Source organism: Mchenga conophoros, linkage group LG4 (assembly GCF_057382185.1).
Source record: "Mchenga conophoros isolate Kocher_MC1m ecotype Shallow Benthic linkage group LG4, M_conophoros_male_GT1.1, whole genome shotgun sequence".
In the NCBI taxonomy this organism is placed as follows: domain Eukaryota; kingdom Metazoa; phylum Chordata; class Actinopteri; order Cichliformes; family Cichlidae; genus Mchenga; species Mchenga conophoros.
This window is the reverse complement of record NC_140529.1, coordinates 34,790,243-34,806,570: the sequence shown is the minus strand read 5'-3', so window position 1 is coordinate 34,806,570 and position 16,328 is coordinate 34,790,243. Positions and strand designations below refer to the sequence as shown.

The following is a 16,328-nucleotide window of genomic DNA, read 5'->3' as shown; positions in this document are numbered from 1 at the left end:
TTCGGTTAAAGTAATAAATGAGTGATATGACAAATCCTTCTTAAAACAAACAAACAAAAAAACATGACCAAAGGCAAAAGAAATCATGTGTTTGGTGTAATGTGAGAGGTACTTATAGATGCTCCCTTATTTCCCAAAGCATTGCCACAGCACACACATCCGCATGTTTGATTTGGCTCAGATTTTGCACCAGATGCCCTTCCTAATGCAACCTTCTCATTTATCCAGGCTGTAGGAGTACACTAGCTTGTGACCCCCTGAGAAAAGGCCACCTGAGGCTGGATTAATGTGCGCTATAGAAAACTGTCCAACTTTCTGCCTACTGTAATAGCAATCATCATTCAGCTATTTACAAACTGTATGTGAGTTTTTAAGATTAGTAGGTATAAGAAAAAAGTTTGAGTGAAGACGTATTTGCCAATGTGCCTGTGTGTGTGTTTTAGTGTTATTTGTATATCTGCCTGTTCACTGGTAAGCAATATTTATACGTGATTAATTTCTCAGCATTAATCTCAAAGTTACACACTAATCCTGGTTTTCTGATCTGTTTCTTCACTATTCCTACTATTGCTTTTAGGTGACCAGTGGGTGCGGGTTAATGAGGAACCGGTGGGAAATATCCATTACAGGGTGAAGGGACTCCCAGTGGGGGAGAAAATGCTATTCAGAGTGATCGCAGTCAACATTGCCGGCCACAGTCCTCCTGCCGTTCTCTCCCAAGCCGTCACTATCCGAGAGATTGTGGGTCAGAAACAAGCTTTAATCAAACACAGCATTTAATGAACACATTTGTTTAACAGCACTAGAAATATTTAGTGTATTCAGGGATAGACATCATGTTCAGCAACCATTTAGGATAAATCAGAGGGGAAAAAATAATTTAGCTACTATAAATTTACTGCAAATATCGGAGATTTTTAACCAATAAGAGTCATTCATTTCTACTGTAACCACGCAAAGGAACATACAGAAAACCTAAAAGCTCTACATGTTTTACATTTTACATATCTATACACCCCCACATCACCCACTCTTTCACAAAGTTAACTTTTGCTTCTCTGTGTCCACCAACCAGAAAATCCAAAGATACGCCTGCCTCGGCGTCTGAGAACCAAATTCATCACACAAGTGGGCGAGAAGGTGAACTTGGTCATCCCCTTCCAGGTGAGTCTGGTTTTAGAGTTTTAGCTTTTACACTTCATTTGCAATATCGGGAAAAAAAGAGTGGACAATACAAGGTGCTCTTATGTGGTTTTTGTTTGTTTGTTTATTGTTTAACTGCATAAAATGCAAATGAACAAGGTGCAGTCACAGGCAGTAAACAACTGTAAACAGAACACCAGTCTCACTCCTCATGCAAACGGCACATATTTCCTCTTCAAAATACAAAAACAAACAAAAAACAGAAATGAGATGTAAACAATCCTAGCAAATATTAAGAAATATACAAATGTTAGAACAGTGGTTCTCTAAATGTGGAGTGGGTTCTCTGGGTGGTTCCAGCATTTTGAGTTTTTGGAAATATGAATTTTTTTGTATGTTTTTATTTCTGTTTATTATTTAGGTTTTGATTCTAGTTCTAGTTTGTTTTTATGGTCCCCTCAGTGCTTCCTCTGTCTCATTCTGCGTCTTCTCCCATCTGTTACCTTCACTCATGTCTCTGTGTTTTCTTTGTTGCAATTATTGTTACTCATTTGGAATTTTTTCGTCTCTTTGGTTTTACATTTAGTTTTACTAAGAACCTTCTGTCTCATTGTATAGATTTGGTTCAGTTGTGTCTTGTTACCCTCCTGTTTCCACTTTCCCCTCTTGTGTAGAAGTAGTCGTGTCCTTCGCCTCAGTCTTTGTTTATCTTCCCTTGTGTGCTCTTTGTTCTTTCCCTTAAAGTTTATGGATTCGTTTAAGTTTTATGTTGCAATTTGCTGTGCTTTTGGATTTCTTTGTTAAATACATAAATATAAATAAAAGGTTTGCTTTTGCTACCTTCTGCCTGCTTATTGGAGTCCTACATTTGGCATGTGCTCAGAGTCCCCAAAGGTGAGGGACAGATGACCATGAAAAAATATGGAGTGAAAGCAAATACGGCTTGTTTTCTCATAAAGTTTAATGATTGATTTTTGGTTTTGAATCAGAGTAAGTGCGGGGATATATGAGTAGACAGTGAGGGTTGAGGAGAATGAGATTATGTTAAAGGAATAACAGCCAAAATACAGCTCTTATGTCTCAAGGCTAAAATTCTGGTTTTGAGGTATTTTTTGAGTTCATTTAATAGAAAAACAGGATATTGTACTCATAAATATACATTAATTAATGTGATGTATGATTATCCCTTTCAACAAATTGATGCAATCTAATAAACTTGTATATAATAAACTTAAATAATCCATTAAAAATACATAGGAGCAGGCACTGCTTTGTGAAAGCTATCACGTTGCCCTGCCATCTTGACTATAGCACCCGAGATGGACACTGCTGTTCTGCTTAATTGTGTTTTATATGTGTGGCTTGAGACCAGCTGCATATGTGGTACATCAAAGGCGGTGGAGAAGAGAACTCATAGGTGTTCTTTTGCTGTCAGGGCAACTTTTATTCACGCCAGACTCAAGATATGAAGGATCGTACCTACAGTATGTTTTATCACATAAGACGGGGTTCTCATCACCAAAGATGCAAAACGTGAAGGAAAGAGACAACACAATCAGCATCTGGTTAAAATATCATGCTTTTTCTCTTTACCTCAAACCTCATCTCCCAAACTGAAGTCAGGGTTTGTGCAAAACCATCTTATTTATTCCAAATATGTTTGCAATTACTTATTGTCATTAAATGTGACCCTCCTGTTTCCGAACGGCTGATAATGACCTGTCTAATCAACAACAACAGTTTGTTAAAATAAGCTAACATCATGCAAGTGTTCTAGAATTCACTTTCCCTCTTATAATCAGTCTTAGTCTCCACTAAGTCCAGCAATTGTAGATCCACTTTAAAGAAATTTTTACTAACACACTAACAGTAGCTAACAGTGGCAAAAAACAGCAGCACTTACCAAAAGAAAAGTTCAGGATTTCCTCAACAACTCTCCCCAGTATCGCTGTCATCACACAGAAGTGAGCTTCACTTCTGGAGGAGTTTTAAAGCCTCCAGAATAAATAGACACGGACACACATAGACAGCTGAGGTAAACAGCTTACTGTTTTTACCCCTCAAACACTAACATTTTTTGAGGGGTAAAAACTCTACTGAAGCCTAGTGGTGATATTTTATACACTTTAACTTTGAACAAAGTGTCAGTACCCCATGTCTAATATTTAATTAAAGGAGAGTAAAGGCAGAATATCCACATGACACCTAAAAATATTTTTTATCTAGCTTTGGTAAAGTGGTCAGAGAGTAGATTAAAGAAATGTTTTGCACCCATTGTAAATCAGGCTTTCACATCACACATACCTCCACTCGACTGCCTATGGAATATTTATAGAATCTAAAAATACAGAAGGAGTCAAAATCAGTCATGAGCTTTGAAATATGAGCTGTGAGCAAAACTGTGAGGTTGGACAGAAAACATAATGACTAACTGTTGAAAATGATTTAAAAAGACATACATTCAAATCTTTACTAATTGCTATTCTAAATTTATTTCCACTAGAAAATGCAATTTCACCTAAAGATGGCAGAAAAACATGATTAGCTAGTCAAGCAATCCCCAGCCAAAAGTTATTGGTTCACATTTCTGGTGTTTGGGGCCATCTGTAAATACCACATTACCTTAACTTTAAACTTGCTATTTTTAGTTATCTTTAACAAATGGCTATATCATGCACCGGGGCATCTAAAAATCTAAAAATGGGGTAACATTTGTATCAAAGCCTACCCAAGCTCAATCCCACTGCACATTGTAGATATTTTAAGTGAATCCTTGAGTGGTAATTTGAAGAAAAAACAGCCAAGCCCTTATTTCCCCATGGCTGCTACTTGAAAACATATCGTCCTCTTCTGGAATCTAATGTGCTAATGTTGGTAGTAACAGGGGAACAAGAGTTCTAAAGGCACAGGGAGCGTTACAGCTTTTGACAGCAACTTGCAAATTATGGCAGTGGTAAAAAAGAATCTAACCATAAGCTGTAAAGGGTAAACCATTGTTCTAAATAAAAATAGACAAGAAGAAAGCGAGCCATAGCTCGGTCTCCTTTTGAAGAAGCAGATGAAAAGCCTTCTCTGAGACAGAGAACATGGCTACATAGTGTTCTCCTGGGAAAAAAGAGCACCGACTGTTCTGTCATCTCATCCACGAGCTGGACTGAGTGTGTTCCCGCGGCTGTTTTTACACTGATGTAATATCAGGCCATAACTAAAGTTATCAGTGACATGTTTAATAAAATATTTTATGTGCAAAAGTTTAAATTTTTTTTAAAAATATTCTATAAGATCAATTTATTGTTAATCAAAAGATCAATTTACTAGTAAGGACATTATTAGTGAGTAATCAAGTCAGTTGTTTCATTTTCAACAGATTAACCAAAGCATTAGTTTAGGTGGGCCCCCAGATCGAGGTCAGATGAAATAATGGCATATCAGCTGAAGACTCAGCTACTGAGTTAGTTATTCTGATACGCTGCCAGTCAAACGCTTGGACACCTTCTCATTTAATGTTTTTTTTTCTTTTACTATTTTTTACATTGTAGGTATAAAAAGAAAACATCAAATGTATGAAGCAAGATATATGGAATTATGCACCAAAGAAAAAATTGATAAATAACTCTAAATATGTTTTATGTTTTCGATTCCTGAAAGTAGCCCCCCTTTGCTTTGTTGACAGCGCTGCAAACCCTTGGCCTTCTCTCAGTGACCTTCATGATGCAGTCACCTGAAATGGTTTTCACTTCACAGATGGGCTTTGTCAGGGTTTATTTGTGGAATTTGTTGTTTTCTTAATGGGGTTGAGATCATCAGTTGTGTTGTGCATAAGTCAGGTTGGTACACAGCTGACAGCTCTATTTGACAAGTGCTAGAATTCATATTATGGCAAGAACCAATCAGCTAAGTAAAGAGAAATGACAGTCCATCGTTACTTTAAGAACTGAAGGTCAGTCTGTCTGGGAAATTTGACTCTGAATGTGTCCCCAAGTGCAGTCACAGAAACCATCAGGAGCTACGACGAAACTGGCGTACATGAGGACAACCCCAAGAAAGGAAGACCAAAAGTCACCTCTGCTGCTGAGGATAAATTCATCCGAGTCATCAGCCTCAGAAATCGCAAGTTAACAGCACCTCAGTTTACAGACCAGATAAATGCTACACAGAGTTCCAGTAGCAGACACATCTCTACGTCAACTGTTCAGTGGAGACTGTGAATCAGGCCTTTATGGTCAAATAGCTGCTAAGAAACACTACTAAGGAAAAGCAACAACCCAAAGAGATTTGTTTGGACCAAGAAACACAAGGAATTGCCATTAGACCAGTGGAAATCTGTGCTGGGAGGAGGTGTGATGGTGTGGGGGTGCTTTGCTGGTGACATGGTTGGGGAATTATTCAAAATTGAAGCCACACTGAACCAGCGTGGTTACCACAGCATCCTGAAGCGACATGCCATCCTATCCGGTTTGCGTTTCGTTGGACCATCATTTATTTTTCAGCAGAACTATGACTCCAAACACACCTCCAGGCTGTGTAAGGGCTATTTGACCAAGAAGGAGAGTGATGGAGTGCTGCGCCAGATGGCCTGGACTCCTTGGTCACCTAAACCCAGTCGAGATGGTTTGGGATGAGATATCAGATGTACGGCAGGAGAAAAGAGCAGGTTCAAATCAGGATCAGAATATTTATATTACAGAGATGCTGAGCACTTGTTGGCCCTTTTGCCTTCACTCTGCAGTCCATCTGATATTGTTGCGATTCTTTGCCAACAAATCTTTATTCAGATTTACTTCAGTGGCATATCTCTATCTTTGGGCAGGCTGTGTATCTCTGTATCTGCAAGCTGCTTTGTAACCCACCTCTACCCCAGCTACCCACATAGCAAGCAGGTCTGGCCTGGATCTGGTATCAAGCCGGTACTGCTGGCTGACTTCTGGCATGGTAAAACATATGACATCAAGATATGGGCCAGGCCTGGCATAGATGGCACTATGTGATGGCATGCCATATCTGGCTCAATTGTGGTTTGGTTTGGGAGGTGAAGCAGTTCACCTATTGATCACAAGGTTAGTGGTTCGATCCCTGCCTCTTCCAGTCTGTATGTCAAGTGTGAATATGTATAAATGTAGTTCGGAAGCACTCAGTTTAGAGAAAGTGAGTGTGGTGTGTTTGAGTAATCTGACAGAGTAGACAAGTGCTATATAAGAATCAGTCCATTCACTGTCTGAACAGAGTTTTGTCATGTTACTTTGCACTATTATGCACATTGTTATTACATGGCTTGATTAAGGTACACATTAGGCTGACATCTGGGGCCAGAGCTGAAACTGTTCTGGGCCAGCACAGGGCCAGCAAAAGGCCACTTGTGGACACATTGCTGACCATGCGTGGGCCACATCTGGCAAACCTGATCTAGGCCACCAAAGGGCCGTCATTCTTTGCGGTATGTGGGCCATGTGTAAGCACATTGTGTGGGCCAGATCTGGGCCATACCAATTTTGCTATGTGGGTAACATCAGGTTTGTTGACAGTGATGATTCCTCTGTTCTGTGCTGAAGTCTTCCTGCTTCTTTTGCTGCCTCAGTATTTTAAAATAAATGCTTAGCGGGGCAGAATGGTCTCATGGGACAATAGAGACATATTGTCTGACATGATGGAAATTATGATCTTCTTTTGCTATAAGGGTTGTGCCCAATTTTTGGAAAGACTGTATTCCTTGAAATATTTGGAATCATTTCCTTTCCTTTCCTTTAATTACAGGGAAAGCCTCGTCCTGTTGTGACCTGGTATAAAGATGGTGTTCCCATGGAGGACCGCACAGTGGGAACTCGTACCAGTGAAGTTGACACCATCCTCTTTATTCGCTCTGCCGAGAGGGTCCACTCTGGAAAGTACACACTGTCTGTTCAGATTGAAAACATGTCAGACAGCGCTGACATACACATCCAGGTTGTAGGTCAGTCCCTTCACCATGGCAACACCTTCTAAGCTTCACCTAAAGAATGTAAACTCGCACCTCATGTTCTCTCATTAAGATTAGAACATAGCACGTAATTCACAAAGTGCATGATTAATAACCTTTTTGAAATGGGATGAATCTTCGAGCTTGAATCTGTGACATGTCAAGAGTCTTTTTTTGTCAAATTTGATGATAATTCCTTATTTCATACTCTGAAGGATCTGTGACTCAAAGTAGCAAATCATCAAAGTGCTCAGTCCTCTCTCTCACTCTGTTATAATCCTGGCTCCTGCCTCTGTGGCCGCCAGCTCATTCACCAGCTTACTGCTCGTCTCCGCGGGTCAGGGTTCTGGGTGGATTATTTGGTGGGGCTCTGCTGAGATTATTTGCTTATAGACTTGGATTAGGTTTGGATTTTGAGGGCTATTCTGTCACTTCCTCTGCTGAGAAGGTTGAGCTAATAATGAGAGGCTCTGATCCCCCCCCCTCCTCAGTTGATCTGTCACTGTACTCGTTTAGCAGGAGACAGTACAGGAGGGATTAAAGGGGAAAAACAGAAGCAGTGCTCACAGTTTGTACTGTACTCCAAAAGAAAAGAGTGTTCACAGCAAGATTAATGAGACACACACTACTATGTTGCACTGTTTTCTTTACTGCACTGTGTTTGGTGAAGGCCACAGAGAAGGATCAGTGATAAATACACTGCATTTCACTTCTTCTTTGTTACGTCTATGCCAACAGTTTTTCTAGTAATGTATGCAGCTATCACCGCCTTCCCTTGATCCTATTGTCTTTTGCTCTGCTAATCTGTCAATCTTTCTAATCTGTCTAATCTGTCAAATCTCTACGGCTGCAAGTGTTGATTTCTTTGTCTCACTGGGACTTCCCTGCTCCATATCTGTTTGTACATTTCTCCCTCTCTCAGCCTCTAAAAGCCTTGCCAACATCTATGTCTAGGCAAAGAAGAGAGTTATCTCAGCCAGCTATGCATGTGTGGAACATTTTTTCACCACCCTTGAGCTGTGCAGTTTAATGAACCTGTCTTGTTCATAGTTTCACACAAAATCCTCCACCTGTATCTCGACTCTGCCACTTCTCACAATCCCACCAGAAAAGCCTGGTCCTCCCATCGCCGTGCATGTCACAGATATCTGGGGCTTCAATGCTGCGCTGGAGTGGAAGCCGCCTAAAGATGACGGCAACTGTGAGATTATTGGCTACACCATTCAGAAAGCTGACAAGAAGACTAAGGTATGCATGACAGAGTGTACAGGTGGTACTGAGAGGGTTTGTCAAGCAAGGTAATTCGCTAATAATAGTGCTGGAGGCATGCAACTCCGGAGCAACAGTGTCTTTTAAATTATGCATCCAAGTACAAGTTGAACCAAATTCTTCTGTGTTTTGTTTTTAATGTCACTGGGATTAGATTTAATTGTTTTTGCCTGACATTTTCTATATTGTGGTTTGCTAAATGTTAAACAGCCAGGCACGCTCCATGAAGATCAGTCCTGCTTTGGGATCTTTTGCTGACATTAGCTGCTGCAGAATAAATTTGGAACGATCACACTGTGTCTGATCATCAGAAAAGAAACAGAATGTAAAAAACCCCCAAAAAATGCAAGCTTAAACTTTCTGTAACTACAGAAACAAAAACTGAACCTGATTTGTCCCATTTTGCCCATCAGGGTCGCCTCCTTGTGCACCTATGGATCACTTCCAGAGCTCACTTTTCAGCTTCTATGTTGAACTAACCCAAGTTTCATGTTAAAAAAAAAGCATCAATTTAATGTTTATATATATATATATATATATATATATATATATATATATATATATATATATATATATATATATATATATATATATATTATATATATATTTATAAAATTATAGCATTTTCTGCTCATTGTTGTTACTCTCCCCCCTACAATTTTATGAACAATTTCTTGAAAGCAGTAAACCTCTAAAAGCCCACTTTACACTACAGTCATGGTAAAAAAGAAATCAACTGTCAGTTCTAAGTTTTTCAATCAGTTTGTCAATCAGCACATAATAAAGATCCTTGGAAGGTGTTAAAATTGGGTAAAATTACATATGAAATATTACACCCTGCCATTATTTATTTAATAAAAACTAAGTCAAAATGCAGAAGCAGTGTGCAAAAAAAGTAAGTACACCCTTACTGTGTCAACAGGAAATATAAGGGAAAGCGAAAGACAAGTGCATATAATCAAATGCATTTAATTAACTGATAGTTGATAAGTGAGAGCACTCCTGTAAAAGCTAGTCTGGAGCGTTCAGGTGTGTAGATACATTGCCAAGATGCAAAGACATCAGCTATCATGTTAAAGAAACAATATTTGCTGCCCATCAATCTGGGAAGGTGTTTTGAGGCTTTGAAGTCCATTATTCCAAGTGAGAAAGATTTTTCACAAGTGAAAAACATGTCATCTCCACACGGCATTCCCACTCTGGCTTCCTAGAAAATTTACTCCAAAGTCAGAATGTGCAATGCTCAGCGAATGTGCAAAAAACCCAACGTCGTACGTCGTACGCAAAGCCGTCGTACGCTACCATGGTCGTTATGTTGAATGAATCGACAGGAAGGCGGCCTAGAAGAACATAGATGTTGGGCACTGGAGATTCTTCAGCATATAGAGCTCCACCTCAGCTATAAGCCTCTTTGAACCTCTCCTTCTCTCTCATACATCAGGAGTGGTTCACGGTCTATGAGCACAACCGCAGGCCCAGCTGCACTGTGTCTGACCTGGTCATGGGGAACGAGTATTCCTTTCGAGTGTTCAGCGAAAACATCTGTGGCCTCAGCGATGAGCCTGGCATCAGCAAGAACACCGCTGTCATTACCAAAACAGGTAATGAAATCCCCGCAGAGCTCTGCTCTCTGTAACATGATAGTATTGCTTTTGATGCTGAGCAACATCTAACGCATGCTGAGCGGTAGACCACATTGTATTCAATTGAAAGATAAAGTGAGCATTGTGGTTTGTAAAGGGTACAGTAGTGAAAAACAGAAGCTACACTAAATAAAACGCAGCTTTGTATTATTTTCGCTGTAGAACACAGTAACGACATTAGAACTACCTATAATTAATTATCGGCTGTGATTAATTGCTTGAACATGGTTTAAAACTAAATTAATTCACACTGATTACGCTTAACAGAAATATTCTTTGACAGAGTGTTAAATACCATTTAATATTGGCCGCATATTATGAAAGCAACCAGGCTGGGAAATTAACACCTGCCACCAGCCAAATGCTGCTACTGTTTTTGTGTTGTTGCATTTGCTTACTCTCCCAGAAGACTTGGCAGCCCACCAGCCAATCTCTTTTGTGTTCCAAGCATCAGTCTGGCCTATAAAATTTGGAGGGTTGTTGATCGCGGTGCCCACCTGACCTGAGCATAAAACAAAAAGTCAGCTTCCTGCCTCGATAACTCAAAAGCCAGTTGAGAACAGTTGCTTGTGTGAGAGGATGCGGCGTGGATATTACAGACAAAACATTCCCAAAATAGTGGACAGTGACAACTGAAGGTTAATAATTATGCATTTCAGTCTATGTGTTACACATTTCCTGGACAGAATCGACTTTTACAGCGTGGTACAAACTAGCTTGGCGTCTTTTAAACTGAGGCATGCCCCACCGAAATGAAAACATCTTTCATCCACTACACTATGTAAGCCTTTTCAGCTACATGGCCTTCATCTGTCTTTTCATCATATTCTTCAGAAAATTCTCAGAATTATTTGAATTTCCTCTTAACCCATCAATGGGTAAATTTGTTGAATATCCATTATTGATACAAGGAAGCAAATTCGGTATTATTTCAGTCTCACATTCATCATAGAAAGAGCTGGAAAGCACAGGACAAAAACCTTTGGGGAGTCAGCGTTAGCTTTTATGCTCCAGTCTGCTGGAGGACGTGTTGAAATCTTTAATCATAAACTTGAAGCTTACCTCTTTACCCTGCCTTTTGATTTATTTATGGATATATGTACTTTATTTTCATATATGTTGACTTTGATTATGTTTCATTATATCTGTGTTGGCATCAAGCAGTGTGAGTGTATGTGTGTCTCAACGTCTTCACCCCATGTCCAGGTTTGCTCTACAACACTTCACCCTACAAAGAGATAGACGTGAGCAGCTGTCCTAAATTCACAGCTCCCCTGGTGGACAGAAGTGTCATTGCAGGATACAGTGCCGCCATCTCCTGTGCCGTTCGTGGCAACCCCAAGGTATCTGAACTTTACTTTTTACAGGTGTGTGTCAGTGATGTCGTTTTTTGGGCATTTGATTGGAGTTCATTTACAACCCAAGGTATTTATCCTTCTGCTCTTAATTATTTGTCTTTTTATATTTTTAAGATATAAAATAATTTTTAAAAATCGGTTTAAAAATTGGTCTGTAAAACCAAGCAACAAGGTATTTAGACTGTTAGGTATTTAGACACCAATCAGTATGTGGATTTTGATGGTAGTTTGTGTGCGGCTCACAGATTCAAACATATCTAGAAAACCTAAAGATAAAATATAGAGAAGTGTGCTTCCTAGTTTATGCATGACGAGTAAAATAAATGTGAAATAAAGTGAGTACAATGTGTCCTAGTGTGGTTGTGTTAAGACAAAAAAAAAAAGTCATGGCTGTCAATAAAGCAGTGCTGAATGCACAAAAGGTAACCCCCAGCTGTTTGTTGCAAATGACTATACTACACACTACAGCACCATCGTGTGTGGACTTTACCTGGATTGGCCTGTGATAGCTGCACTGCAAGGGTTTGCCACAGATTTCCTGCTTTGTGTTTTTTTTACAGGTTTTGAGTGTCAAGCAGTGAGTGTGTGAACAGTCAGAAAGGATTTTGATGCCTTTGCTGCAGGAATGTATTTTTATGTAGGAAGCTAGAACAAGAGGTGGAGCAGCTAGATCTTTTAGCGCATGTATTTTTTTTAATCACACAAAATCGGCAAAGATTTGTCAAGGCGAAACTTTGACCTAATTTCACCTCCTACCCTCCTCCCTCTGCTCTCTCCTACCCTCCTGACGTCCCTCGCTGTGTTATCCCCCCCACGCGTACACTCACACACCCTTCTCCTCTCCTTTCCTGCATCCCACCAATTTTGCTTGCTCCTCCAACATCCTACTGTGCCTTAGCCAAAGATCATTTGGATGAAGAACAGAATGATCATCGGTGAAGACCCCAAGTTTCTGATGCAAAACAACCAGGGAGTGTTGACTCTGAATATCCGCAAGCCAAGCCTGTTTGATGGGGGCAGATACTCCTGCAGGGCCATCAATGACCTCGGGGAAGACGAGGTGGAGTGCACTCTGGAGGTTCGAGGTATGTCGATGTAGTTTTCACTTCCCACAACAATGTAGTTTCAAAGCTAAAGCATGACCTGAAGTCAGGGCAAGTCTCTCCCTGGCAGGCTTCAATAAAGCTCACCATGACAAATCTCCATCCCCTCAACCCCTTTTGCCTGAGCTGTTGTTCAGGCGAAAGCAGAATTCCTTTTCCTGTGCTAAATATAAATCACCTTATTGTATTTGTCAGAGAAAGTTTCAGAGCCACAGATGACTTTAAACAGGATGATCTGCTGGCCCCTCGTGCTGATTTAAATTTCTCTTTTTCTCCACAGTTTTACAAGAGAAAGGGGAGGAGGCGAAGAAATGAGCGGCACTGCGAAACAGCAGAGGATACAGTTGAACAGGAATAGTAATGGATTATGTATAACGGGATAGTCATGAATAAATATGATTAAAATAGATCACTTGTGAGGCTCTAAAGCCACCCCGTGCACCCCCCACCCCCCTAAATGCATATGCTTGCCTTTCACCGCTGCTATGATGAATGCCATATCAGTAATATGCCATAAATTCTTTCAGCACGCTGCCACCTTGTCACTCCCTGACTGAGAGAACCCACAGTGTAGAGTAGTAGAGCTGCCCTGCTGTGACCACACACACAGATGGATCCTTCTTATCTGTGAAGTGGACCTGTCACTGAACACACTTATAAAACAGCCTTTCATCCATTACGGCTCCCTGTGTTGTCTGTTTTGTGTCCTGGACGTTTTTATAGGTTGGTATGAATTTATGATTGGGATGCAGCTGCAGCACTGAAAGCACCGCAGTGTGACTGACCGGCTGTACGCACGCCCCTGTTTCCTCGCTGTGGTGTGTGAGCAGGGGCCTGTAATGGTTCAATGGAGGGATCAATATTCAGTCAGGCATAGCCGACATCATGGCGTAACCAGGATTAAAGAGGTTCTCATACACAGATATAGCCCTGCTGCTCCACCACACGCACACACAAAGTACCAGTGTTGACTCACAACGCACTCTCTTGCAGTATTTACCCATTCCCTCATGCTCTCATACTACATTCCTCATGGCATGACCTATACTGGTGGGCCTTTACAGAAACATGGTTTACACTCATGCACATGCAAACACAAACATACACACTCCAAATCAGGGTCTCATTAGCATCACACACTAGAGACTAATTAATGCACCCATCAACACTGCCCTAATTAGCTCTCCCACGTCATTACTGAGCAAACGAATTACCGCTAATTTACACACCCGCAAAACAAACACAGCACCGTCTCTGCTGGGAGAGTCCGCGGCGGCTCGCCTCGCACACCAAATTAAAGCCTCACCGATGTGCTGCAACTCCGACCCAAGTGTGCCTGCCCTCCCTCACACGCACACACACCCTAACTTCACCTGACTGAAGGAAAAGCTCAAGTTGGAGAGTGAAAGTGTGAGGTGTGACATTTGTGAACTAGGGCAAATACATCACCCTCCCTTGGAGATGTGAAGGTACTTTTTACTCTCGAGACCTGCCCCACCGCTGAGTACATCAGGTCCCGGTCTCTTGTCTCTCCAGCAGAGGGGGTAAGAGCACAGTGACAAAGAACACAACTGACCACCATTAGGGTCTGTGCTGTAATTGTGAGTGGCAGGTTATTAAGCATCATTACATTACTGATGCACCGCTTATCGAAATGCCAAACCTGGCTCCCAAACTGTGCCAATCTTCCCGTAACTCTTGGCACTCATCCTGAAACACTTCCAAGTACAAGAAATTGAATTTCCTCCTTTACATCGCAGCATAAAGATGAGTTGAAATAGGATGAGGCCATATGTGGCCAGATAAAGCGGGGAAATCCTCCAGATACCTGAAAGTAGGCCATGATTGGTTACACAGTAGACCTGCAGTGCGGTACAAAGCTTATATTTTGAACCCTGTCGAGCAGTAAATGACTCTGCGAGTATGTGTGTGTGGATTATGTGTGGTGTTGATATAATCGTATTGTCAGTTAACCCGAGACACAGCGTGGTGTGTTACTCTGCTGATTGACACATTAAAGCGGCACTGAAGATACACCGCGTGCTACTTTGCATGGAAGTTTTGGGAAAAACAGATTCTTTGGGAAAAAAAACAGCATGTAACCTCGATACTCCACCTGAATCTTACCCTGTCTCAAAAGTGATGTTCTGTTGCTAAGCAATCAAACTAATTGTATCTACTGGCATCATCCACAAGCCGTAGGAAACGTTAAAAACATTAGAAGGTGCTGGTTTACAATGCCACGATCAGTGTTTATGTGTGTGTGCGCGTGTGCGCCTCTTGTCTTCTCACACAGTTCGGGAAGCTTTAAGTTGTAAGCAAGAACAAAAAAAATTATAGAGCATTTTGTTTCCCCTCATTCCCTGTGACACACCTTAAGGCTCTTTAAGTTTGCGATGTCTGGATGAATAATTAATGAGGAAGCATGGCAGCTCAGGAGTAAAGCACCAGCTTCTTCATGCACACTGTATCTGCTCTGCTGTCTTTCCAATATTAGAACAGGCCTGCCTCAGACGACGACTAAACAAAGAAAAGTGACAAGACAAGTCTTACCACCAGGCAAAGGGAAAGGGTGGGAGAATCAGTAGGGTGCAAGCACTGTTGTGTCTGTGTGCGCGGGATGTGTGAGTGCTCGAGAAAGACAAGCGATACCAGAGAGACAGAAACAGACCTCCTGAAACAGTAGAACGGAGGGAACTATAATTATGCAAGTAATTATACATGAAATCACAGACTTGGATTGAGAGAGGGAGAGAGAAAGAGCACTGGAGGGAAAAAGCCTTGCAGTGAGTCTCATCCGTGTAATTGCAGTATAGGAACTAAATGAAACAGAAGGGGAACACACACATTACATTGGACCATCCACCTGTTTTCTCTCAACGTCACACCAGGTCCAGCCAGCTACTTTTAATCTACATCCAGGCTATTGCACAGTAATTCTGTACATTTCACCACATGGACTTTATGTCTTCATCTTCTGGTTACTGTAGTGTGCTTTATTGAAGATCACTGTGACTTATACCCTGTGTCATTCTGTTCATTGATTAAAGAGCCCGAACCCTCCCGCAGCTCATGATCCAAATAATGAGCACACTGTATCTGCAGGGGGGTGGGGGGCATAAAGTAGAGAGCTGCCCTCACATTTCACAATAATGACAACTTCATGACTGCATGCGGCTGACAGAAACAGCTCTGTTTCTGCTAACGGTGGCACAGCGCTGTCATACCTCTGCAAAGGAAGATTCCCATTTTTAGAGCTCAGGTGAGCGCTTAGAGTTTGCAACGTTGGCATTTTGCCAGCCGGATCAACTTCAGGTTCGACTCGCTTATGCACTAAAAAGCAAACAAACGTAAAGCTTGGAAATGTTTGCATACACAAGTTATACATGAGTAAATGAGAGATACAGCTTTCTGGGCTGAAAAGTGAAGCCAGTTCAGAAGCTATAGACTGTATATAAAAGATGGGTAGCGGTTAAAGATGTTAACTTCATTATGGTCTCTTATAGGCATGGACACAGACAACTGGAGACTCAGTGTCCATAGTTTGCACACTGTGTTGTAAATTATCCACAAAAAACAAGCAGACATTGGGATGTTTGCACTGACCCGCGTGCATGCCATCTGATGATGAAGTTCACGCCACTCAAACGTGAGGAGATCCTAGCAGACTCATAGATGTTGAAAGCATAATAAGTTCTTTAAACTAAGCATTTTTGCCTTTAGTGTCTTTGCCTGTGGAAAATGGACTGTCACATTACGAAAGGGTTTACTGCGGTCACAGAGACAAAGCTTCCATACAACCAGGAAGATTTCTGAAACTGCAGATTTAGCCCCCTGCTGGCTATTAGAAAGAGCCACT

General features: G+C 41.2%; 1 protein-coding gene across 2 annotated transcripts in view; it reads left to right on the top strand.

Annotated features, from left to right (window-relative positions):
- Positions 1-13,138, top strand: part of mybpc2a (myosin binding protein Ca) — a 47,042-nt gene extending 33,904 nt beyond the window's left edge. For both annotated transcript variants that reach the window (XM_085272047.1, XM_085272046.1), the window contains exons 20-27: positions 578-745; positions 1,076-1,164; positions 6,895-7,090; positions 8,205-8,344; positions 9,807-9,966; positions 11,215-11,351; positions 12,265-12,451; positions 12,750-13,138. In XM_085272047.1, coding sequence (XP_085128173.1) covers positions 578-745; positions 1,076-1,164; positions 6,895-7,090; positions 8,205-8,344; positions 9,807-9,966; positions 11,215-11,351; positions 12,265-12,451; positions 12,750-12,784 — 1,112 coding nt within the window. In that variant the 3' untranslated portion in view covers positions 12,785-13,138. The remainder of the gene's footprint in view (positions 1-577; positions 746-1,075; positions 1,165-6,894; positions 7,091-8,204; positions 8,345-9,806; positions 9,967-11,214; positions 11,352-12,264; positions 12,452-12,749) is intronic.
- Positions 13,139-16,328: the final 3,190 nt, after the last annotated feature.